The sequence below is a fragment of the Strongyloides ratti genome, assembly GCF_001040885.1.
Source record: "Strongyloides ratti genome assembly S_ratti_ED321, chromosome : 2".
NCBI classification, from domain to species: Eukaryota; Metazoa; Nematoda; class Chromadorea; order Rhabditida; family Strongyloididae; genus Strongyloides; species Strongyloides ratti.
The window spans coordinates 11,558,507-11,585,787 of NC_037308.1; the positions used below are offsets into that span (position 1 = coordinate 11,558,507).

The 27,281-nt window shown below is 21.4% G+C and overlaps 8 protein-coding genes across 8 annotated transcripts; 6 read left to right on the forward strand and 2 right to left on the reverse strand.

The window, feature by feature from the left end:
- Positions 1-151: 151 nt before the first annotated feature.
- SRAE_2000369400 (Hypothetical protein) lies at positions 152-1,953 on the forward strand (the record flags this gene model as incomplete). Its single annotated transcript, XM_024654919.1, has 2 exons — positions 152-251; positions 296-1,953. 2 exons carry the CDS (start codon positions 152-154, stop codon positions 1,951-1,953), a joined length of 1,758 nt encoding a protein of 585 aa, XP_024508242.1.
- Positions 1,954-3,442: 1,489 nt separating this feature from the next.
- On the forward strand, positions 3,443-5,076 carry SRAE_2000369500 (UDP-glucuronosyl/UDP-glucosyltransferase family-containing protein; the record flags this gene model as incomplete). Its single annotated transcript, XM_024654920.1, has 2 exons — positions 3,443-3,592; positions 3,637-5,076. 2 exons carry the CDS (start codon positions 3,443-3,445, stop codon positions 5,074-5,076), a joined length of 1,590 nt encoding a protein of 529 aa, XP_024508243.1.
- Positions 5,077-10,786: 5,710 nt separating this feature from the next.
- SRAE_2000369600 (Casein kinase I) lies at positions 10,787-11,885 on the forward strand (the record flags this gene model as incomplete). The annotated part of the gene is made up of 3 exons (XM_024654921.1): positions 10,787-10,948; positions 10,999-11,562; positions 11,616-11,885. The coding sequence occupies 3 exons, from the start codon at positions 10,787-10,789 to the stop codon at positions 11,883-11,885; spliced, it is 996 nt and encodes a 331-aa protein (XP_024508244.1).
- A 360-nt stretch (positions 11,886-12,245) lies between these two features.
- On the reverse strand, positions 12,246-13,876 carry SRAE_2000369700 (Hypothetical protein; the record flags this gene model as incomplete). The annotated part of the gene is made up of 4 exons (XM_024654922.1): positions 12,246-13,209; positions 13,253-13,457; positions 13,774-13,819; positions 13,865-13,876. 4 exons carry the CDS (start codon positions 13,874-13,876, stop codon positions 12,246-12,248), a joined length of 1,227 nt encoding a protein of 408 aa, XP_024508245.1.
- A 59-nt stretch (positions 13,877-13,935) lies between these two features.
- SRAE_2000369800 (SET domain-containing protein) lies at positions 13,936-15,409 on the forward strand (the record flags this gene model as incomplete). Its single annotated transcript, XM_024654923.1, has 4 exons — positions 13,936-14,093; positions 14,153-14,282; positions 14,327-14,675; positions 14,730-15,409. The coding sequence occupies 4 exons, from the start codon at positions 13,936-13,938 to the stop codon at positions 15,407-15,409; spliced, it is 1,317 nt and encodes a 438-aa protein (XP_024508246.1).
- A 4,973-nt stretch (positions 15,410-20,382) lies between these two features.
- Positions 20,383-20,964, forward strand: SRAE_2000369900 (7TM GPCR, serpentine receptor class r (Str) family-containing protein; the record flags this gene model as incomplete). Its single annotated transcript, XM_024654924.1, has 1 exon — positions 20,383-20,964. The coding sequence occupies one exon, from the start codon at positions 20,383-20,385 to the stop codon at positions 20,962-20,964; it is 582 nt and encodes a 193-aa protein (XP_024508247.1).
- A 1,867-nt stretch (positions 20,965-22,831) lies between these two features.
- SRAE_2000370000 (Proteinase inhibitor I25, cystatin domain-containing protein) lies at positions 22,832-23,191 on the reverse strand (the record flags this gene model as incomplete). The annotated part of the gene is made up of 1 exon (XM_024654925.1): positions 22,832-23,191. One exon carries the CDS (start codon positions 23,189-23,191, stop codon positions 22,832-22,834), a length of 360 nt encoding a protein of 119 aa, XP_024508248.1.
- Positions 23,192-24,508: 1,317 nt separating this feature from the next.
- On the forward strand, positions 24,509-26,809 carry SRAE_2000370100 (Zinc finger, ZZ-type domain and UBA-like domain-containing protein; the record flags this gene model as incomplete). Its single annotated transcript, XM_024654926.1, has 1 exon — positions 24,509-26,809. One exon carries the CDS (start codon positions 24,509-24,511, stop codon positions 26,807-26,809), a length of 2,301 nt encoding a protein of 766 aa, XP_024508249.1.
- Positions 26,810-27,281: the final 472 nt, after the last annotated feature.

Sequence of the window (27,281 nt, forward strand, 5' to 3'; positions counted from 1 at the left end):
TTATACATTATTCATCAATAAAATAAAAAGTTTTTTTTTTATATTATTATTTTACATTTTTCTATTCTAAGTAATAAATAAATAATACTAATAAGGATATAAATATTATTGAATCTAATTTTACTTATTAATTTTTATTTAATTTTTTACCATGAGAACCAATTATGGCATATTAATATATATACTAATTTTTATATATAAAAATATTTCGTGTAATATTATTTATAAGCGTGAAATATCAAATGTCAATGGTAAGTTTTAAAAATTTTTATTTTAATTAATTTTATTTATAAAGATAATTATATTCCTAATGATAAATTGTCACCAGATAATTTTTCTTATTTCTTTGAAGACAACATATTTTTAAAAGGTATATTAACAATGATTGAAAATGTTAACAATTTGTTTATCAAAGAAAAGGAAAATTTATATAATAATAATAATAAAATTAATAGAAAAAATAATGAAAAACCTCAAGTACAAGATGCAAAAACAGAAATATTTAATGAACCAATACATATTAAAAGTTCAAATAAGGAAGATATGATTGAAAATTATAAAAAAATTTTTAATAAAAAAAAGGAAAAAAATGATGAAAATATAAATAATAAGGATAGGGCAGATTTTTCAATGAGTATAGATGAGGTACCAGAAACAAAAGAAGAGACAATCAATAAAAATGAAGATTTAAGTTATTTAGTTAGTAAAGAACATTGGGAAAAACTTTTATTTGGTTCATCAGGATTATTTACTGGAATAATGAAACAATTTAAAGAGATAAGAAAACAAGAATTAGCTAAAGCTCGTAGTGCAAATACTCATTCAGCATCAGATACAACAAATACCCAAGTTGGTTCACAAAAAGATCCTTTTACTAAAATTGTAGAAGCAATTTTTACTGCTCCAAGAGATAAAGAATTTAATGAACCATTACCAGAGTTACCTTTGATTGGTGTTTGTAATCGTTTAAATTGTGGTCAAATATATAATGCAATTGATTCTTTTAGAAAAAGTGAAATGTTTTCAAATTTACAGACGGCTGTTTCATTGATGGGTGATGAGAAAGGACTAGATATGTTGACTGAATTTATGTCAAATCCACAATTACTCTCACAGTTTACCTCTGGTGGTGGTGAAACTTTAAATAAAATGTTTGGATTAGGTGGTGTTACTTCTACTGGTAAAACAGATAATAAAAATATAAAAGAAGATGAATTAGGAACAGATTTAAGTGAATTAATTGATGTAAATGGAAAAGAAATAAAAATAAATAAACAGGATAAAACAGGGCTACCAGAGATAGCTGAAAACATTGATTATTATTCTAATGTTGATAAAGAAGATGAAGAAATTGATGGTCCAATTACTGTAACAAAAGAAGAAACTATTGGTAAACCAGGTAAAGAAAAAAAAAATGAATCATCTAAAAATGTTGATTACTATGAAGAGATTGATTTAGGTGAAGGTAATGAAGAGAAAACAACTATAATTTTACCATCTACTACTAGTGAGTCACCGTTAACTACCAGTTCTAAATTAATAAAATCAAGTATATCTAATAATAAAATACTACCAAATAAATCAAAAATTGATGTATCTGAGTTACCTGAAATAAGTGAAAATATTGATGAGTATGGAGAAACTTTTGAAAAGGTTGAAAATGTTGGTATTAGCAATAAAATGACAAATAATACATTAAAAAATACTACAACTTTAATTTTAACTACTCAAAAAATACCATTAACAACAAAATCAAATACTACTAATAAATTAAAACCATTAATCAGACAACAAAATAAGAGATCATCACCAAAACCTATGCCAGAAAGGAGGAAAAAAATAAGTACACAAAAAACTACTAGAATATCAACAAGTACTATTCCTGCAACAACTAGAAGAAATTTTAGAAAAGATTCTGACTATTATTCTATGTATTATGATGATAGAAATTAAAAGATATTATTATATTAGATATACAATGTGCCTATTAAATTTATGGGATATTTTTACGAGGTAACTATAATATTTTAAAAGTTATCTTTGTTTTGAAAAATATTTTTCAAAGAAATGTTTGTACAAAATCTAGTAAATGTTTATCATTCTCATACCATAAAAATTTATGAATTTTTTTTTTTTATTTATATTCAATGGTCATTGAATCAAAGGATTATTAAGTATATTTAAAAATCTTTTTCATATTGTTTCATTTTTCAAATAGTATAAAATAAATTTAGTTAAATATTATAAAATATATTAAAGAATAAACTACATATAAAAGAATATTTTTAATTTACAATTCAATAAAAAAATAAATAAAACTGGTTTGATTTCAAAATAATTAATATCCTTTTTTGGAATGAAATTTAATTATGTTTTTCATAAACATGTAAAGAGATTTTTTTTGGTGATAATTTTAAAATGACTTTATTTAAAAATTCTTTCTTAAATGATTTTTTATAAAAAAAATCTTTTTTTTTTTAATTTAAGAATAATAGTATTTTCTTTTGATTTTTTTTGAAAAATGATAACTTTTGAATATAATTATAAATATATAAGAATGAAAATTTTAGAAGTTATAAACAAACAAATTTAGAAACAAAAGTTGGAAATATTTTTTAAAAAATTCCAACTTCCGTGATGTAATTAAAAATGCTTAAATTTAAATAACGATTTGAAAATAGTTTTTTTTTATGAGAAATTGTTTGAATGACATTTTATCTTTATAAAAATTTTCTTACTCAAAATATAGTGTAAAGTTCAGATTGATAATGTTTTAAAATTTGAAAATCATAATTCAAGTAAATGCACTTCTATAATTATAAAATTAAGTTTGATTGGCTTGAAAAATTTTTTAAATGCAATTCACGTTTATAAATATTTTTACACTTTTAATCGTTCTTGAGATACAATAGGTAGCATTTTTTTCACGCTTAATCTATCTTTATCATTTTTTACTTGTCAAAAATGATTAAAAGTTTATTATAAAAATTGTTCTTTATTTGAAAGGTAAATGAAAATAAAGGCGGAATTTTTTAAAAAAAAAATTGTTATTTTTTATCTTTTTTGTGCATTTTATGGAACTTTTTTGTAGTATTTTGAAATCTTACTTTAATAAATAATATTAATTGATTTTTTTTTAAAATTATTTCATAATTTGAAATGTAAATAATTTTTTAATGTCAAAGTTACCTTTGGTATAATAAAAGATTACTATGATTTAAGAATAATTTGATAAACTAAATATGATATCAAAATATGTTGTGGAGATGTATGAGAGAACAGAACAATATTTAAGATTATTTTCATTATCATAATATGGTTTTAAATTTTTATCAAAGTTTTGTCTTTAGATAACAATTTAGATAAAAAAAATATTATTTTATGACAGCACAATACTTGATACTATAAATATTTGGTATTATTTTAATATTTTTGATAAATTATGATTTTAATATTAATTTTTCTACAACTTTTTACTTTAACATCAATTGATGGACTTAAAATATTAGCAATTGCTCCACAATTTGGTATCAGTCACGTTAGATTTACTGGTTTTGCACTTGATATATTAATTAAAGCAGGTCATGATGTTGTAAGTAATTTGTTTATTTTTATTTATATTTGATATTTATAAAGACATTTCTTTTACCACCAATGGATCCAACATGTACTATTACAGGAACTAAATTAGCAAAAATCGTAACGACAGATGAGTCACCAGATTTAAAAAAAATAACAACTGAGATAGTTGATAATAAAACTTCATTTTGGTTAAGTGAAACTGGAAATATTTTTACATTTTTAGGTTTTATTGAAAAATTTCAAAAAAGTTTTGAGATGCATTGTGAACGATTAATAAATAATGATACATTAACAGAAATTATGCGTAATGAAAAATTTGATTTAGGAATTGTTGAAATTTTTGATTATTGTGCTTTTGGTTTATTTAAGTTATACAATATTCCTGCTCATGTAGGTATAATAGCAAGTAATTTACCATCAGCAATGTATAAACATGTTGGATTGACATATCCTATAGCTCAATTACCAGAAATGTTTACAGATTTTAGTTATAGTAAAATGACATTTTTTAATAGAGTAGGAAACTTTTTTGGTTTTTTTATGGGTAAAACATTTTCTGACAATCTTGCTGAAAAAGAAAATCAACTTTTTAAAAATAAATTTGGTGAACATTTTGTTGATATTAACCAACAAATAAGAGATTCTTCCTTTTTGATTGTAAATGCAAATCCTTTTGCTGATAATACTCATCCAACTTTAAGTAAAATTATTGAAATTGGTGGTTTTGCTATGAAAGAATCAAAACCATTAGATGAAGAGTGGGATAAAATAATGTCAAAAAAAAAACATACAATTTTAATTTCTTTTGGTAGTGTAGCAAAAAGTGTTGATATGCCATTAAAAATGAAAGATGCATTTATGGAGGCATTTAAGAAATTACCAGATGTTATGTTTATTTGGAAATATGAAAATCCAGATGATGAGTATATTAAAAAAATGGATAATCTTTATTTATCCAAGTGGGTACCTCAGACAGATTTATTAAATGACACGAGATTAACTGGTTTTTTAACTCATTCTGGGCAAAATAGTTTACAAGAGGCAGCATATTATGGGGTTCCTTTAATCTGCCTAGGTATATTTGCTGATCAAAATAGAAATGCTAAGATTGCTGAAAATTTAGGATTTGGAACTGTTTTAAAAAAACAAGATGCTTTTGATTCAAAAAATATTGAAAATGCATTTAAAAAATTGTTAGATAATAATGAATTAAAAAAAAATGGAAAACGAATTAGTGATATGATAAAAAATAGACCTGGAAATATAACAAAGACATTCATTGAGTATGTTGAATTTGCTGGTAAATTTAAAAAGTTACCACATCTTAATATGGAAGGACATAAATTAAACATATTTCAATATGCTTTATTGGATGTAATCCTATTTTTATTAACAATTGCTACACTTGTCATAAGCATTTTAGGTTTCATTATTTTTAAAATAACAAAAATGATATATGTAAAAGTTACTGGTAAAAAAACAAAAGTTGAATAATTTTTTTTTTACAATTACACTTTAGAAATAGTTTATAATGAATATCAAATATTTTTTTTAATTTAATTTTTAATCTTTTTATTTTACGAGTTTTTTTAAATTTGAAAAAATATATATATTTTTGTCATTATTTTATTTAAATATTATCATTTATGTAGATTTTATTAATTCAAGTTAAATAAACAATTATTTTTAAAATGAATACATTTAATATATTTAATTAAAGTATTTTTTTTAATGAACATATCTGTGATACTTATTATGATTATTATTAAAGCATTAATTAAGTATTCAAGAAACTTTTAAGAATATGTCATTGCATGAAATTTTTAGAAACATAATAAATTTTATTTATTACATTTTTGACATATAAAATTTACAAACTTTGTATTAAATAAATTTTTTATGAACTAAAATACAAATAAAATTTCTTTGATAATATACTTTTTTAAACTATTACTGTACCATTTTATACATATTTAAAAATAATGCATTAAAATTGTTTTAGATTAATACCTTTTTAAACACATTTTATAATTGATAACATACGTCATAATTTAAAGATGTATCATTCTAAAAGTTGATGTAAGTTGTATAAATAAACAATTTTAATTTTATTTTAAGAAGTAAAAAAGAAATTTTAAATTAAAACCCTTCTTAAAATATATCTTTTTCATTGGTATGCTGAATGATGTAATGGCATAAAAAAATTACATTAACATTTTTAGATTTTATTTTAACATTTTATTTTATACTAATTTTTTTTTAATTATTTTTTAATATAAATTTATTCAAAACAATATCTATTATCAAATTATTTTTTAGTTTTTAATAATCTTATATTATATTATATTTATTAAATAATAATTAAAAAAAATATGTTTACATCAAACTATTTTTTTTTTTTTATAATCCATTAATTTATAAATGCTTTTTACTAAATCCTAGGTGAATTTTTTCTTTTAAGCTATTTAATAAATTCGTGAAAATATTTAACTCATCATTAGATTAATAAATAATATATAGAAAAAGAGACAAGATTATTTGTCAAGAATCTATAAATAATTATAAAGACAATGTTTATATTATGAATAACTAGATTTTTAAAAAATAAACCAAAAAAAATTATCATTTTTTTATAATTGAATTATACAAATCTTTTATAAAAAATTAGATATTTTTATGTTAATTTATATTTTATTTTTGATAAATTTAACTAATATTTAAAACTTATTTTAAATGATTTTTCAAAATAAAATACCCATCAATTTTCTATTTTTAAAATATATAATAATAACATTTTAAAATAATTTAACTGGATTAATTTAAATATTAAGTAACTTTAAAAATATAAAATGTTATAAATTACCAACCACCAGATATTTTGAAATTTAATTACTTTTCTAGTTCAAAAATATTTTAACAACATCCAATAGGTTAAATTTAAAAAGTTTGGTTTTAATGTGATTTAGTTTAAAATAAATATTTAAAATGAAAAAAGTTATCAAATATAATTTTATATTATAGTTTTATATTTTAATAATATTAAAATTTTTTTATCTTTTTCATACTAAATAATTTGATAAAAAAAATGAACTGTAAATTTAATAAAAATACTACTAGCATATGACAAATTTAGTGGTTGAGGTTTAATTTATAAGCTATTTATTACATATAATTTTTTGATATAAAAATTCAGTTAAAGAAATTTATAATGATGACATCATTTATATATATATATACTTTAATTTAGGGAGAAATATTTTATCTATCATTATATAAAAATATTTTTTTATATTTTAAATTAAAAAAGTAAGCAATTATAATGATCAGATCTGGTCCAAAAATATAACCTTTTGATATAATAAAAACTTGTATATAAGAGTTACACAGTTTTTATTACTAAAAGTAGATCTCTTCTATTTAATTAAGTAATGTATCCAGTGAAATAAATATTTATTTATATCTATGTTATTATTATTAACAATTAAAATAATTATGATATTTGTTATTCACTATTTTTTTTTAATATTTTACAAAATAAAATAAAAATTGCAAAAAAAAAAATACATTATATATTAAAAATCAATGTTTCGGGTAAATTATTACATAACAATAGATATATTACTTTTTTTTTATTTAACAATCATATTCACACCACAACATATCTACGATAATAATAAGGAAACTCCCATCTGGTAAATATAATCAATTGTTTATTGAATCATAAATTTGAAGAATGATAAAAACCAGTAAATTTAGTTATAAAATGAATGATATTCCAATATATCTTGAATAGAAGTTAATCATACATTTGGGTTTCTATTTCACTATTAAATATTGCCAATTATTTTACTATATATTTTTCTCAAAATTTAACATTTAAATTTACCTCAAATAATATTATTTTTTTTAATCTATAAAATATTAATTTTTACGGTAATTTTTTTTTATTTATTTAAATTAATTATTATTCATTGCCACATCTCAAGTTTAGCAATTTTTTTAAATGGTTATTATATTATTGTGTAAAATTATCTGGAAAAGTAGATTATATAATATATATCTATTAGTGAATTAAAATATTATCCGTAGAAAATCTTTTTAACATTTATTTAAATTTTTATTTTTATATTGGATTTTTTATACTTTCCTCTTTTAAATAATGGTTCTCCAATTATTTAAAGTGTATTATTTCCAAATAAAAATACTAATCTCAAATAAATTTATTTTTACATTAAAGAAATGTAATATTAAATATTAACTTTTTATTATTTATAAAAAAAAATCGTTTATAATTACATATTGAAGTGTATTAAATTGTGGAACATTAAAAATTATTTCTTGTTCCTCCTTTTTTTAAACTATTTTTAATAGTAAACATCATAAGTGTCTTTCAATTGTATAGATAGTTATATATTTTTAATAAAATAAATTTGTCTGTGTTCTTGAAATCTAAAACCAATTCGAAATGTTCAAGTTAATATTTTTATAATTTTCTTTACTTCTTTTCAATAAAGATTAAACATAAACTGCCCAAATTTTTTTTTTCTCTACTTTATCAATTTTCTTTTACTCTATGTCTTTCTTTTTTGAAAAACTGTACTTATTTTATTAAAATATGCTTTTTATCTTTTGATTATTATATTGTTGCTTTTTATATTTATAAATGTTATTTCTTATTTCACTTTCACATTGTGTTATGGTTTCTTATTTCAATGGTTTCTAGTTTTAAATATATTTTAATTTATGTTTATTTATTTTTATTTTTTGGTTTTTTTTAAAAATAATTTTAATATTTATGATATTATATTTTCGATAAAATATATCTTATTTCTTTAAATTATGATTATTATAATAATATATTGAGTTAATTTTTTTAGATAAATTTTAAATTTTTATTTTTAAGGTACTATATTTTTAATGTTTTGTCATCTTAAAATATATCTAGATATATTTATTATTTATCAAAAATTTACACGATTAGTAAACAATACTAATAAATCTTCTGTGTATCATTAAATATATATTTTTGATATGCAAATGGCATTTGTTTAAATTAATTTATTGTTTACTAAGCATTTTGTTTTTTGATTCATTATAAAAAAAAAATTACAACTTTATAGAAAAGATTAAATATTCCATATTTTTAAGGTGTATAGTAAAAATTATCTATTTTTTTTTTAAAATTATTTATTGACTACTATGTGCAAACTTTTATAATTGTACTTTTTTTTTTTTTGTAGAAAGTCTTCTATAGTTGTCTGTTATATATATTGTAGTTTTATTTTTATGTTAATACATAAATAACATGAATTATTAATACATACATACCCTTTTTTTTAATTCTTTTTCACTATAAAATATTATTATAATTATGATGTTAGGGATAAAGTAATATTTGTACGAATTATTCATAGAAGCCAATCTTTTTTATAACTTATTCATATTTAATCTATGAAACTTTTATCTTAATACACTTAAAGTCGTCTCTTCTTTATGACCGCCATTTTGACAATGAGTGAGACTTTTAATTATAAAGTTAATTGATTACTATATGTATATACAAAATTTTAAAACATCTTTAAATCGGATCAATTTTAAATGTTGATTTGTACTTAGTTTACTCTATCTCTCTCAATTATTTGTACATATAAATTTCTTCTTTTTATATATTTAACCATCAATTTCTTCAATTTACTTAAAAATATTCAGAATAGGCCACACTGTTAGTAATCATAGAAAGGTGTATCTATATTTATATATAAATATATTTATAATTGTCATCTCTTTATATTGATATGTGTAAAACTATATGGTAAAATATTTTCTTAGTTTCTTTGTTATATGTCTTAACCATATAAAGTAATTTTTAATTGTTAGTTTATCAAATCAAATTGTTAAATAATCAAAATTTTAATTACTTCATTAACATTAACTTTTTTTTTTCAAAATTAAATATTTTTATACTTATTTAGTTTTTTATTTTGCAATTGTTTTACTTTTCTTACATTGCTCATTTTAGTATATTTTATAAAATAATAATAAAAAAAAGATCTAATTAATAATAATAATAACAACAGTGATGCTTTTCTTATCATACTAAGACATTTTCATAGTTTAATCTCTGATTCCTATACTTATCTTTAGTTTTTTTTATCTTACCATAATTTAATTAAATAAAAAATAATGACGAAAATTTACGTATAATTGTAGTATTATAAAACATTCAAATTTTTGTTACTTCTAAAATTGTATATATATATATATATATGTCTTTCGATGTAAACTATATCTTGTGATTAAGATTATTTTTGTTCTACCAATTTATACATTTGTGTATTGTAAAAATGTTACAAGCATGAAAACTTTTACTTTTATAAAAAAGAGTATTACTTGTTTTTAAAAGTTATATATTATTATTTATAAAATAATTATTAAACGTAAATTTTTTTTTAATCTAATCATTTAATAATATTAACGTTATATGTAAATATTTTATACAAGTTAAAAATTGTAAACTTTTTTTTTGTATAAATTTATATTTACACGTGTTATATTATCAATTTATATTTTAGTAAGATATAAATAAATTTGTTTTAAAATAACAGTGTCTATTTTTTTTTTTTTATTTTTATTAACATTTATACAGTTTGTTTGATTTAACAATTAACAGTATATTTTATAATTTTGAAGAAATTTGAATAATGTTTTAAAATTATTTATACTAATTTAATTTTACATTCTTTATATGTAATCAATTGGATGTACATATTATATTTATATTTTCTTACTTATCATATAATTTTATAAAAATTAAAATTTTATATACACATTTCTTTTAACATGTTGAGATTTTTATTTTTAACATTGCGTTTAATATTTATTTAAAAGTTTCTATTATTTTTTTTTCTCTTTTGCTATTGTGTATATTGTTAATTTATATGTCTATAAATTTATAATTTCTAAAAGATATTTTGTTGAGAATAAAATTTGACTATTTATATGTTCTATTTAATTTATTTTTATTATTTCTAAATAATTTTTTTCATTTTAATTCTATTCGTGGCAATTTTTGCATTCATCTGATATAAAGCTTATGTAACATCTCTTATACGGAAATGTTGGAAATACGCATCACGCATTGTCATCTACTTATTTTACTGACATCTGTATATTATTTTTAGAAATATTTCTTAGCCTTTTAGAAATGTCTCTCTTACCGAGTTCTGGGGCATATACTAAGGATTTTGTGGTTGGGTTGAAATATCGTGTTAAACGAAAAATTGGATGTGGATCTTTTGGAGATATCTTTTTAGGAATCAATATAACCAATGGAGAGGAAGTTGCTATTAAAATGGAATCATCAAAAGTATGTTTAGATAAAAACTTAAATTGTTATTTATTGATTGTATTTTTCAGGCTCGTCATCCACAGCTGATGTATGAGTATAAAGTTTATAGAATTCTTAATGGTGGCGTTGGTATTCCTCATATTCGATTCTTTGGTGTTGAAAGAGAATACAATTGTCTTGTCATGGATTTACTTGGTCCATCACTTGAAGATCTTTTTACATTTTGTGGTCGACGTTTTACAATGAAAACAGTTCTTATGTTGGTTGATCAAATGATTGGCAGAATCGAATATGTACATGTTAAGAATTTTATCCATAGAGATATTAAACCAGATAATTTTCTTATGGGCATTGGCCGTCATTGTAACAAACTTTTTTTGGTAGATTTTGGATTAGCTAAGAAGTACAGAGAGACGAGATCTCGTGTACATATTCCTTATAGAGAGGATAAGAATTTGACAGGAACTGCTAGATATGCTTCAATAAATGCTCATCTTGGTATTGAGCAGAGTAGACGTGATGATATGGAATCATTGGGATATGTTCTTATGTACTTTAACAGAGGAACTTTACCATGGCAAGGATTAAAAGCAGCTAATAAAAAACAAAAATATGAACGCATCAGTGATAAGGTAATTTTTTACTAAATAAATATTTTATATAAATTTTATTATTAATATTTTAGAAAATGTCAACACCAGTTGAGGTGCTTTGCAAAGGATTTCCAGCAGAATTTTCAATGTATCTTAACTACAGTCGCGGTCTAAGATTCGATGAAGCACCGGATTACATGTACTTAAGGCAATTATTCCGTATTCTTTTCCGTACACTTAGCCATCAATATGATTATACTTTTGATTGGACATTATTGAAACAAAAAGCTGCTACAAGAATGCCACAACAAACTGAGGCAATTGAATTAAACCAATCTCAAAGTGGAAATGAAGCGAAATAAACAGAAGCAAATATTCGCCATGCTTAAATTGGTTCTTTTTTTTTAAATTAATGGTTTGTTTTGAATAATCATTGTAGCTACAAGTGTTTGAATATGTTTTAAAATTTCTTGTGCGTGTGTTGTAGTTTTTCTTCATAACTCGTATTTCACTTGCGGCCAAAAATAAACCTTTTCGGGTTGTGATGCTGTTTGTGGTTAACTTTTTTTTTTTCTGTTTATTTATTCCTCGATGTATGACATAGAGTTTATTATTCGAGTAATATTAATTTTGGAAAAAACAACTTTTGTAAGGTTTTTCGCTACGTTTAAGTTTTTTGTCACTGTATTTGTATTTGATAAATAAAATCTTAATTAATTATTTTAATTAACAGAACGGTAAAGTATTATTACAAAAGTATATGGGTTTGGATTACTGTGTAAGAATATGTCGAGGCCACATTTTTCTAGTTTTTTGAAGTATCCATAATATCTTCTATAGTTTTTACCTTCTTCACCAAACCATACATGTATTTTCAAGGCTAGTCTCTTTATTCTTTGGCAGTCATTTAAAATGATATCTATCATTCTCCATGTCATTTCTCTAAAATCAATAATAGTACATTTTTCTTCGCTCATTAATGATTTCAGTAGTTCTTCATTACTTAAATAACTACCATCATTAGTGTTTATGTCACTATTGGAGGTATTTCCTTTATAACAGGAATTACAAGCCAGTGGCTGTTTGCATTGAGATGGAAGTTGATAAATATATGCTATTAATCTTTTCCTTTCTTCATCGTTACTTCCAAATCCAAATATTGGAACATTCGTAGTATAATTATCTTTAACAAAACTAACATGATATATACAATTTCCTTTGTAATTTCGATTACAATATCCATTGGAGTTTGCACCAAAAATTTTGAAGTTATATTTAAAATGTAATTTGTATAATAAAGAGTACCATTTAAATATAATGTCGGAAGTATTTTTTCCACCAATTTTTATTTCAATTTGTAAAAATTTTGTTTTTAAAAATGGCAATAAATATTCAATAATATCAATAGCTTTAAAATAAGCTGCTTCTTTATCGATAAATTTATCTGAATATGGTTCAAGTCTTGTTATCAATAATATATCATTATGAAAAATTGATATCATACTTCCTACATCAAGATTTCCATTTGCCATCTCATCGACAGCCTTAAAATTTGTGTCTCCAGGTAATGTATCAATGACAGGATTATTTTCCATTAAAAATGCATACCATTGAATTATTTTTAATCTTTGACCAAATAAAATCTTTGTTTCATTGTGGCCAGAAAAATATACTGCTTTTCTTGATCTAACAATGGCAATTATTTTGTAAAAAAAATATCTTAACTTACAATTTTTTATCATTGAAATATTTTTCATCCCAACAATAATAATAATCATCATAAGTTTCATCAAGAATAGTTTTATTTTTACATATTTCTGTACTAGTAGCCAATAATTCATTAAGTCTTATTGCTTCAAAAATAGAGTTATTTAATTTGTAAGGAATGTCCAAATTTATATCTAACCAAGAAAGTTTATTATCTTTAATCTCATCTTCAAATATTTTTTTATAATTTATAAATAGAGAAACAAATAAGGCAAATAATATAAATCTTAAAATATTAGTTAAATTAAAACGGCGTCTCATATTTTTATGTCAAAAAATTAGAATGCAACATTATATATTGTGGTTAACCTTGTTACTTTGAATGACCTTTATACAAAAGAAATTTATATTGAAAAAAAGTGAGTTCAGAAAGTAGTATCTACATGAATAATTTAGCATTACGTCCTTTAAAATATACATCACAACCCACTTTTAGCAAGAGATTTGATGAGCACAAGGATAGTCGAAACTGTCTTCTCTTACTTACAAATCTATAATAGTAAGGCATATCACCAATACCAAGATTGTTCTTAAAAAATATTATAATTGTATTTATTTACTTTTTTTATATTACTTCAATTTCCATTAATGTAAACAAATTTGTTTTTTATATTTAAATGAGATTATATTTTTGTTGGTTAAAAAATGAAAAACATTGAAATTAAAAAAATAATCAAATATGTAACCAAGATAAAGAAAATTAAAAAAACAAAAATTAGAAGATATAATATTTTTTTAAATAATGTATTGAAAAATTATATCTTAAAAAGATTTTGTCTGTGGAATACTGCAACTCCTTATTTGTAATTTTTATATTCTACTTTTTATTTATATTTTTTTTTTGTAATAAAAATATTTAAAGTATGATGAAAAGCAGGTCAAAATCTTCAGTTCAATGTTTCCAGGAATATTATGATGATGATTTCCTTAATATGTTTAAAATAGTTGATGAAAAAAATGTTGAATTTATTATTGGTAGAAATGAAAGTAAGGTATGTTTAATGTGTATTATTTTGATTCATAAATGAACTTTTAGACAAAATTTATTGTTATGACTGATAATTATAAAGACTTGGCTCCAGTACGTGACTATATTGGAATTTTAAAATTAGATGGTGCTCCAAGTAAAAATATGGCTAAAAAAATAAAGAAATTAGATGAACGTCATAATATTATTAATGCTATTTATAAACAAAATCCTAACATTCCAGTTCGAATGAATCCATTTGCACCTACAAATTGGGATGACTTTCAAATTTTAGTAAGTTGTATGTATCTAACATGGATTTATTTTAAAACTTCAACGAAAATATTTCGTGGAAATGATCTTTTTCTTGTTAATTATGTTGATAATGATATTCCTTTTTTTATATTTGAAAATAGATGTATGTTTGGATTTGAGGAACAAAAAAGTTTAAATTATTTTGAAGGATGTAAAGATTGCAAATCAACATCTCCTGATATTGGTTGTTCTGTAGTTAAAAAGTGGTTTGAAACTATTTTTAAAGATATAAAGATTGAAAAAGATAATTATCCAATTTTTGAATGTTCTAGTAAGTGTAGTTGTCATAGAAAAAACGATATATGTAAGAATCGAATTTCTTATTTGAATAGGGATGATGTTCCTCTTGTTGTATTTAAAACAGTTAGAAAAGGTTGGGCACTTGGAGCGGGTAAAAATATGAAAGCTGGAGATCTTGTAACAGAATACACTGGAGTCATTTATGAAGATGCTGTTATGAAAAAAAGAAAAGATTACACATATTCTTTTGATATGGATTACATGCGAAAAGATTTAGAAATCAAGTTTAAATCAACTTCAAAAAAACTTAACCGTTTTTATGCTATTGATTCTAAAGAAATTGGTAATGAATCAAGATTTGCTAATCATTCTTGTGATCCAAATATGAGGATAGTAGTTTCTTATGGTGTCTATGAATCTCCAACTTTTCATAAGATTTTTTATGTTATGAAGAAAGATGTTCCAATGGGTAGTGAATTAACAGTCAAATATTTTTACAACATTCCCAATAATCCTAGTGATAATACATTAAAGTGTGAATGTGGTGCTAGTAATTGCATTGTAAATTTACCAATTGAATTTAAAAATAAACATTAATTTATTTCTACCGTTGTTAATATATTTTTTGGAAATTTTCATTGATTTTATTTTCTTTTTTTATAATTTTAATTTATATCTGTATATATATATAAAATGAAACTCTTGGTAATAAAATTTATAAAATATTTTTTTATTCTTACTACTACTTAAATCAATTTTATTAAGAATTATGATTTTAACGAATAAAAATTTTTAAACGTTAACAAATATATATTTATTGTGTCTATAAAATTTTCTTTACTTAAAGATAACTTTGTTATGTTTGTTTTAATTAAATCTTGCTTATATATTTAAATAAAGAATAAAATTTTTTCAACTATGTTTCTAAAATTTTTTTCTATCTATTTTAATTTCTATATTTTTTATCCTAAAGACAAAATAATTTTAAATATTTTTTAATTAAACTTAAATATTATATACAAGTCAAATAAAAAAAATATTTTAATAATTATAAAATTTTGGTAAAAACAATTTTTTAACTATAAATAAATCTAGCATAAAAAAAAAGTTTTTTTAAATAAATTTATTTAAGAATGACTTTTAGTCTACCATTTATTTTTAATCTAATTCTGTCTTCACTTTATTAAAAATGTATAATTTTGTCAATAAATTATTAAAAAAAAAACTTTTTATTTTTATTTTTAACAAAATAAATTTTTTTATATACATATCTAATAAACTAAATATTTTTTTCACTAAATAAAATAAATTCAACAATTATCTTTAATAATATTATCATATTTAATAAGTTAATAAGTATTATTTTAAACGTCTTAAAAATTATTTCGTTTTTTTAACATTTATGAAATTTTATATTAAATAAATTAACAATCTTTTAATTTTATAAATATTTAAAACTAGAAAAATTTAGTTTTTTGATTAATAAGATTAATTGTTTATATTTTACTTTATTATTAATGACTGACTTTGAATTTTTAATAACTTATAATGAAATCAAATATTTTTTTTTTAACATTAACATAAAAAAATAATATAATTTATTATGGTAAACATTAATTACAATTTAATTAAATTATAATAAAATCTTATCCAAAGGTCAAAAACTATCTTTTTTAACTATAAAACAAATATACATACAGAATTGTGACAAATTAATTACAATATAATATTAATTTTGATAAGATATTATGATTTGATATCATTTATCAAAAATTTTATTTCTATATATATAAAGTATGATTATTTTATATTGATGTAAAGAACAATTAATTACATAAAACAAATACTTTCACTGTATCAATTAAATGGTAAAGTTAGTATTTCATATATTTTTTTCTATACTATTTCTAAATAATGTACTTTCAAATAAAATAATAAATATATTGATGTTAACATATGAAGGTGGATATAGTCATATAGGAAGTATAACACCAATAGCTAAAGAATTATCTAAAAATAATTTTAATATTACTATAATAAGTACAAATGGTTTTAGTTATAAAAATCCAAATGAAACAAATTTTCGTATATTGACAAATGTAGTTAAAAGTACAAAAACTAGAGTATACCCTTCAACTGAATTAGTAGAAGGGTTAATCAAAACTATATGGAGTACATATTTTTCTTCATATACTATGAAATATAGTTTTATAAATCAAGTAAATAGTTTAGGAATAACTTTTGAAGAAAATAAAAAATTTGTTGATGATATCATTAATCAGAAATGGGATTATGTTATGATTGATGAATTAATAACAGTTTTTGGAAATGTTATTGTTCAAAAATTAAGTGAAAGTCAAAAGATAAGATATGGTATATTTTCTACATCAAGAGAATGGGACATTCAATCAAGAGCTAGAGCAATGGGACAATCTAATGCTGGAAGACCAAGTTATTTTGGAAATGGACCTAAACATTATTATGATAGTGATTTAAATACATTAAAATATGGTTTAAATATTTTGAAAGAAAAAATTTATGAATTTATTATTGTTGAATGGTTGTATGAAAAATATACAAGTGATTTTGTAAGAAGTTTAAAATTTTTAGATAATGAGTATTCACAAAATTGGATTTATAAAAATGCTGATTTTTCATTACGAGAATATCCAGATAAAATATTTTATCCATTAACAACAGCAACTAATGTTATTGAAGATGGAAGTTATTGTATTCAGGTAGAAGAAAAAAGTTTAAATAAGAAAATTAAAGAAATTTTTGACAATCCAACAGTTGAAAATGTTATATATTTAGCTTTTGGTGGTACGGTAAATTTTTATGATGCTCCCTCAAATGTTATAGAATCATTTCTTGGAATGTTTAATTATTTTAATAAAACAACATTTATTTGGTCATACAAAGGTCCGGAAATAAAAAATTTACCATCAAATGTAAATATTTTTTCATGGGTTGAACAGGATGAAATATTAAAACATCCAAAAACAAAACTTTTTATTTCTCATGGTGGTCTTAAAAGTTTAAAAGAAGGTTTATGTCATGAAATACCAATGTTATTTTTACCAGTATTTGCTGAACAATTTCATAATGCAATATCTGCCTATAAATATTTAAAATCACCATTTATTAATAAATTTTATATGACTAGTAACGAGATAATTAAAATTGTCAGTGAAATGCTAGACAATTCAAGTTATCGTGAAAAAATAAAAAAAACAAAATTAATAATGAATGATAGAATTCTTCCTACATTACAAGAAAGCACTTGGAGAATTAAACAATTCATTGAAAAACCATACCTGTCTAGATATACTAAAAGAAGCGGAATAGAAAATAGATGGTATGAATATTTTTATTTTTATGAAAGTATTATAATTTTAATTGTCATATTTATTATTTTTAAAGATAATTAAAAGTTTACCATCAATTAATTATTAGTAATTTTTTTTGTTTTTTTAAGGAAAATTCTTTAAATATATAGAATTACTACAAGTTATGACTCAGTCACTTTATTTAAGCTTCTAAAAAAATATTATTGTATTATTAAAATGATTTCATATAACATTTAGATATGTACTAACTTTTATGTAAACTAAATTTTTATATATTTTTTTTTATAATTATATTAATCTCTATATAAAATAAAATAAAAAAAATAAAATATTTTTGTTAAATATTAAATTTTCAGTAATTATCTTTTAGATTAATTTAATCGAAACATAGATCTAATTTTAAAGAAAAAAGGCCTTCCCAAATTGAAATAATAAGAAATGTTCCATGTGTGTTTAATAGTTAACTTAAAAAATATAAATGAAAAAAATGTTTATATAAAATTTTAAAATGACAATTTATTATTTCAAAGGATTTATTATTTTTTTTTTTGAAATCCCTTAAGTGTTTTAAAATACTTAAAACAATTTACAATGACAAAAAAGTATATATATATAATATACAAAATTTAATTTTTTAATAAGTAAAATTAAATGAATTTCATTTACACATTTTACAACATAAAATTAAATTCATTTCAATGTGAATATAATAGTAAACTTTTTTAGTAGCTATCAAAAATAATAGGAAAGAGGGGGATTATTTTTTTACTAATACCTCACAAATAAAAAATTAATTGTTTCAAAAATATTAATTAAATATATAATTAGTATTTTAGGAAAGAATTTTTTTTAATTAAATAAACTTCTAGCTATTATTTATAATTTATTACTAATATAAATTATTTTCTTACTATTAATATTTTTATATAAAGTAACAAAAATATGTTTTGTTATGTTTTTATAAAATTTAAATTATTTAATTTCTTTAATTTGATTTAATTAATGAAGAAAATATCATTTCACATTAGTAAATTTAATTTAGTAAATATTTTATAATAGATTTTACTTTCTACATAATTATAATGCTAATATTTTGTATTAAAAATATTTTGGCTTATTTTTTTTTGAAATATCTTAATAAACATTAATGATTTGCATTCTAATTATTTTTGTATTTTAATTGTGTTACATTATATAGCTAATAGTTACACGAATGTTGACACTTTATATCATATATAAAAATATAATAATTTTTTAATTTAAAATAATAATTTCTTTTTCCATAATTTTGTCGTAATAAAATGTGTACATAAATTTAAGAAAAAAATATATATATATATAAATTTCTCAATAAAAAAAAACTTTATATACAAGATTGTTTTAATAAAATATTAATATTGAGTTTAAAAAAAATTTTTTTTTTTTCAGATCATTTATTTTCTTTTTTATAAAAGATATTATGTCATATAAATTAATAAACTTTTGTCTTTCTATTATCTTTTTATAATTTTAAAGATCATTTTAAATAATTAATGAGTACTTTTTTTTAAAAAAGAATATTTTATAAACTTTAGTCATTTAATATTAATCTTTTCAGAGAAGAAGTTACATAAATAGTTAAATTTTTAATTAGCTTAATTTGTATCATATATTTTGAAGTAATTATTTTATAAAGTAATAATTAAATATTTGAAATATTTATTATTTATTAGAAAGTTTATTAACTTTAAACTTTCAATTATATTTATTATTATAAAAATGAATAGTTATAAGAATAGTTTTATATATAATATTCGAGTGGTAACCTTTTATAGTAATGTATTAGCAGAAACTTTTGGTATTGTATTAAATATTATTTTGATTGGAGTTATTTTAACAATATCAAATAAAGAATTTAAAAATTATCGAAGAATTCTTTTAACAACTTCTATATTTGATGTAATTTTTTCATTATTTATTGCTATAACGTGTTTATCTATGGAACCAGCAAATAAATATTTTATTACATGGACTCATGGTGTATTAAGATATTTTTCTTCTAATGTTAGATTAATTATCATTATTACAATTATTGGAACATTTTATATTATTGTTTCTAATACTGCTATAGTATTTTATTATCGTTATTTACTGATTACTAAGTAAGTAGTTATTAAATTTAATTCTATAAAAAAAATTTTTAGAGAAAAAGTAATGTCAAAAAGGTTTTATTTTTTCCTTATGATTATAAACATTTTATGGAATACATGTGGAGCTACAATATGGGGTTGGGCTTTAACAATTTCACCTGATAATTCACGTCAAGAAGTTATTAAAACATTAGGAGAAGATTTTTTTTATAATTTTGATGGAACAAAGACAGAATTTTTTGTCCTAGAACCATTATCAATAAGTGGAATGTGTGCATTAGGTCATAATTCAATAACATGTATAGTTGTTGTTTTAATTGTATTTAAAACATACAAAGGTGTTCAGGTGTCATTAAGAAAAAATTCTGGTAAAATGACAAATAAGTCAAAAAATTTACAAAAACAACTTAATACAACAATGTTATTGCAAGCCTTAACACCTCTTATCTTTTGTATAATTCCCGTCTTAACAATGGTATTTTGTTGCTTTTTAAAAATTCTTCTGAATGGTTTTAGTTCAATATTTTTTATAACATTTATGCTTGTCCCTACAATCAATGCTTTAATTTGTCTTATATGTGTAAAAGTTTGTCGTCGAAAAATTATAGAATTTTTTATAAAAGAAAAAATTAAAATCATTTCATCAGTTAATTCTAAAATACAAGTTCAGTAAAAATTTTTTTTTATTATATTTTGCTCATTTATTATGTTTTGTTTTTAAATTATTATATTATTCGATGATTTTTTTTATCAATCAAATAAAGGAATATCAACAAATCGTTTAATCATTTTATTTATATTTTAATACCAAAAATTTCCTAATTTATTTTTTGTTTATATAAAAATTTTATTCCACTTATTTTGTTGATGATGATTAACCATCTGCCATAATTTTTTTGTCTGGCTCAAATTTTAAATTTACTTAATTAACAATTCTCATATTTTAATATTATCAGTAGCAATTTTGATATTTTTTAAGTAATATTTACTATTATAATACTGTAATATTTTATTCTTTATATTAATTTATTATTCTATACTATTCTCCATCATCAATCTTATTTTGTTCATCAAATGAAACAACTTTTTTTGATAAACATGTAGAATACTAAATAAGTAAATAAACAAAAATTCAAAAATTAATAACAAATAATTTATATTTATTGTTAAAATGTTAAATGTGACTAAATTTAATATAATAAATAACATAATATATTAAAAAGCACCTTTTATAAAACATATAAATTAAAACATTTTTATTTATATTTAATACTTATTAGATTTTATATATATAATTATTTTATAACATTCTTTTTAAGTAAAAAAATTATCATATAATTTATAAGACATTTAAAAGAATGAAATTATCTTATTTTGTTTTTTAATAACATTAATTTTATTGGAAACAATTAATTAACTGTTGAAAATTATTTTTTATTTACATCAATTCAATTTTACATAGTACCATAAATATGGTAAATTAAGTTATGTAAAAAAAGTAAAAGGTAGATATCAGTTTTGATGAAACCATATTTTTTTTGTGTTAGCTATATGTTTCTTTAATTGGAGTCTCAGGAGATTTATAAAGTTTCACATTCTGAAAATTTGCAGAAATAAATCTTCATTAATATTCTTCTCTCTCTTCAATTGAGTATAACAAAATACCGTTAAGTATATCTCTATTTGTATTTCACTGTTTCATGATTGTTATTATTTTATGTATTCTTTTTCAAAAAAATGTCATGCTCCATCAACCTGTCAATGGGACTCTTTTAGCTCAAATGAAAACTTTTAAAATACATAATTTCTATGTTACAAAAATAGGCTTGCTTCTATTTATAAATTTGGAAACATTTTAAATTATTATTTCAAGAGAATCTTTTAAAAATTCTTCATAAATTATATCTCAACACGAATCTTAAATTAGTTTTTGTATTATCATCTTTGAAAAAAGTTATTAATAGCCTCTTTAATAAGTTAGCTTATAAAACATTTTTGACAGGGGCAAAATTTCAAAAATTAAAGTTTATCATTAATGTGACGATTATTATTATAGTTAAATTTTTTTCTCAAGAATGAGCATTTGCAATTTAAAGATTCTAGTTGTACAAAAGAGATGTTTTACCTACTAATTTAAAAAGTTTTAAATTATCTTTTTTTATTTTTCATGGAAGTTTTTTATACTATTTAAGTAATTGCAACTACCCCTATTTCAAAGTCTTTTTTTTTGTTGTATTGAACTATGAAAAAAATGATTTTAACATGTTAAAAAATAATACTTCCTATCATTATATTAATCATTTCTGAATTTAAAAGTGTTTTGCAAAAATCGGTCTTTTAAGTATACCTCTATTAAATTATTTTATTGTGAAAAATTACCTATGGTAATTCATTTTTTTTAATTGCTTCCACCTAGAAATATAAAAAAATTATATGTGATTAGAGTGAACAGATAAAAAATAAAAAAATTTATTTAAATATTTTTATACAATAAAGAAATGGAACTACTAAAAATGAGTAGTATCAGGTAAATTTGTCACTTAAGCTTGTTTGACACCTTTAATTGTATATTCTTCAAAATCTTCCCATGGTTTTAACCAAACTCCAACAGTGACAATTTGTTTACGTCCATTATCCTTAACTTTCTTGTGTTCTTCAGTCAACTTGTCATGAGGAACAACATTTTTTAAAGTTCCTGTTTCACCAACTAAAACTTGAAGTTCGTAATTGACACCTGCGACAACTTGTGACTTGGCAGAAATAACTTTGACAAATCCATGGTAGGCCAAATCATTTGACTGTTGATTAAATTTATCAACACTCTTCTGACCCAATAAAATAATATCTTTGTCATCGATTGATTGCTCTTTCCATCCTCCTGGCATTGAATTTGAAGCCATAATTACAGAAATAATTAATAGAATTACAACAGCTGAAAAAATGAATCTCATTGGCAACTGTAAAAAAAAATTTTTTTTAAGTACTTTGGAATAAACGATAAGAAATCAATACGAAAGATAAGATAACAATTAATTTTAAAACTAAATATTTAAAATTTACAAATATGCTGTTAGAGTTAATTATAAATAATATCTTCAAAAGTAAAGTACCATTATCCAACTATTAGATGTTAACAATGATAAAAAATATTAGTAAAAAATTTAGTTTTTTAAATATAAAATTAATGGAGTAAAATATTACAAAAAAAAAATCAAAATGACTCAACAAAACAATGATCTGCTTATAAAGATAATATTTTTTATTGATCCATGACAAATATTTACAATAGTAAATAAAATTAAGAATGTTTGTTATTATATTAGTGACTTAACTCCAAGAGAAGTTTATTTTGTCATCACGGGTTCTCCTATCTCTTCTACATCTTCTTTTTTTTGATGAAATTTATTTTAAAATTTTTCCGCAGTAATAAATATTTATCATTTAAAAACAATTTTTGTTTAAAATGTTTTTGTAATGATAATGGAAATTTAGTGTTTATGTTAAAGGTAATATGAGAAGGTTACTTTCAAATTGTCGGGTTCATCATTATTAATTTAATTTATCATGAGTAATATAAAAATCAACTCTTAAGAAGAATATAACCATTTAAAATACTTTTTTTTTGACATAATTTTTTATTATCATAAATATTTTGATCATTTTTTTTAATGGTAATAAAGAAAAGAAAATTTATATGAAAATGTTTGAAATATTGGCGTACTTTTTTGTGTAAAAAAGTATTCATGTTGGATATTTTCTTATACATATGTTTTTCTTCATTATCAATGATAGTTCATTTGTTTTTATTTTCAATCAAAATTTTACCGTATAGTGATAAACATAAATTATGTAGAAAAGGACTATTTGCACTACTTTTGGGTTTCAGTTTGATAGGAGTACCGAGAGATAAAGGAAAACAAATAGAATATGTATCACTTATTTTATTTTCTATGTTTAGACGAACAGATGGAAATCATATGACCTATCTTTTCCAACTAGGATGTTAAAACAGATATAGTTGTTTTGAAATAATTTTTACAATGATAAAAGTTTATATTTTTGATAAAACAGCAATTACTTTGACAATAACAATAAGCTTTATAATATTAATATTCTACTTTTAAAATTATTTTAAAAAGTCTCTCAGTTGGCGTTGATATATAATTGTTGTTCTCTTTTTTATTTTTTTCATATCTTCTATTTTTAGAAAAAGAAAAATGACGATAGTACTAATAAAGCTTATCACAAAAGATAGAACAAAACTTTTAGAAAGTGATGGTTTTGTTAAATATCCAGAAATTCGTGCTGTCTACGATTCTATGGTTCCTCCATCCTTACGAATTGGTTTTTCAAATTTGTCTTTTAAGAATGACAAAGGTGAAATTTTTGAAATCAATGATAATGAATCATTTTGGGCATTTATTACTTTAGAATATCCAAATGCTAGAAAAAATATTGATGATATTCCAGTAATAGTTATCCCTGTTATTGTGAATGATAATATAGACTACCTTAGTGACAGTGGATTACGAGTACATCCAAATATCCGCTGTGATGGATGTGATAGAAAAGTAGCTGGTATTCGCTACAAGTGCGTAGTTTGTAATGATTATGATCTTTGTCAATATTGTGAAAGACAAAATATTCATGATCCTACACATGTAATGTTGAGATTTGCATGTCCAATTAATAAAAAAAATAGACTATTTCTTAATAAAGTTTGTCAAATCAATGAAGAAAGTAATAGTCCAAGTGTTGAAATAATGTCAGCTTTTCAAAAATTTCATACAATGACTGGAAATAATTTTATTGACGGAGATGATTTAACTGAAAGTATTGAAACTTCAAACTCAAGTGAAGAATCAAAAACAGCAATGAAAAAAGTATTGGATAAGTATAAAACTGTCAAAGAGATTGGTAATACAATTCATGCAGCTTTTATGAATATGGCTGTTGAAGAAAATTTTGCATCAGATGAAAAAAAGAAACCTGTTATTAGTGAAACAGAAACATTTAGCTCATTGCTAACCAGTGCTCACAATAATATTACAACAGCTAATGAACTTATTAAAACAATTCCGAATATTATTTCAATCCCTGAAACTAACCAGTTAATTGATTATAAAAATGAAAAAGAAGTAAAAGAAAATATATTAAATATATTAAATACTGTTAATGTTAATCAGAATAGTAAAGAAATCAATGAGATAGCTGCTAAGGAGTATGCTGCTGGACAGAATCATATAAATAGAGCCATAGCTCTAATCTCTGGATCAAATTCTGTTGATTTAAGTACATGTTCATCTTTAAAATGTTGTCCAACAGAAACGGAAAATGTATTGTCTCGAAATCGTGATTTAGGTGATAAAGTAGAAAAACTTTCATCTGTGTTTAAAGATAGTAATTCAATATCCTCTGGACATATGTCTGTTGATGAAAGTTGTTGCGAACCAGATTCTGATTTAAATATTTCTGGTTCAAGAAAAATTACTGCATTTGAAATGGTTTCGAATTCCAATCTATCTAAAATGGAAGATGATGGTGAATCATATTTAAGTGTAGAAATTGTTGATAACCGTTCTGAAGATAGTACTTCATCAAGTATAAATGCATGGACAAATAAAACAGATGAATTGGATTATAAGAAATTTGTTAAACAGATGGAAATGAATAGAAGTCGTGTCTTTGATGAGACTGTCGATGATATTGAACCTGAAGACTCAGCTTCAATGATAGGTTCAAGAACTTCTTCTGTTATGACAAAAGTTACTAGAGAATTAAAAAATTCTGAGTTAAGCTTTTCCATTATTTCATCTGCTACCAATGGAACCATGGTTTCAAGTAAACTTTCTCCTAATGTAGAGAAAGTTTGTGAAAATTGTGGTAACGAAAATAGTGGAAAAAAATCAAATGATGATGAAACAATTGATGACATTAGTATTGAATATCCATCAGAAGGTTCTGATGACTCTAAATCCGAAGGTGAATTAATGTTCAAAAGTGTTGTATCCTCTATAGAACAAGGAGATTCAATTGATTCACAAAATTCGATAGCTACCGCGGTTTGCATAAATGAATCTAGTCAGTCATCTGTTCTTGAACAAGAAGATAAGACTAGAGAGAATAAAAACTCCGATAGTAACGTAAGTGATAATACAATACCAGAAGAGTTTACTTCTAGATATCCAGCACCCTATTCAATGATATCTGTCAAAGAAAATAAAATACGAACAGAATGTTTATTAGAAGAAAGTGATGTCCCATGTCCACATATGATTGGAGAACCTTATCAAATACCAGAAAATTTCAAAAAAAAAAGACCTGTTAGTAAAAATCATAGTAAACATTTTCCTTTTATTCATAGTGATCCATACATAGCAAATTTAGTTGAAATGGCTGAGAGTATGGGTTTTGATAATTGTAACGGTTGGCTTCTTAAATTGGCAGAAGATGCTGTTAAAAATGACTTTAATTATTTTGATAAGATTCTCGAACATATTAATTCTTTTAAAGATTAATCGCTTTATTTCTACTAACACTCTGTATTTTTTTTTAACTTTTCACAGATCATATTTTTTCAAAGATATTCATAATTTTTAAATAAAGAAGAACTCTAAATCTTCTAACTATGATTTTATTTGACACATTAAACTGTTATGTACTATCCAATATTTGTAGTTTTTTTTTTTTTTTTTTAATTTTTTTTGTCTACATGTATGTATTAACAAATTTTTTCACACTAATAAATATTTTTTTAAAGAAATTTTTGATAAGAACATTACCTGGTGGTTAAACAAACGTTTCATTTAGTAATTTTATGGATTGGAAGTTTACCTGTGGAAAATAAATATCACATTTTTTTATTATTAAAATTTATTACAACTTTATCTTTTTTCTTTTTGGTTTTTATAAAATAAAAGTTTTTTTTCAAATAAATTATTGTTCTTTATTATTCAAACTGTATTTTCAAGTGAAATGTACACAGTAAAA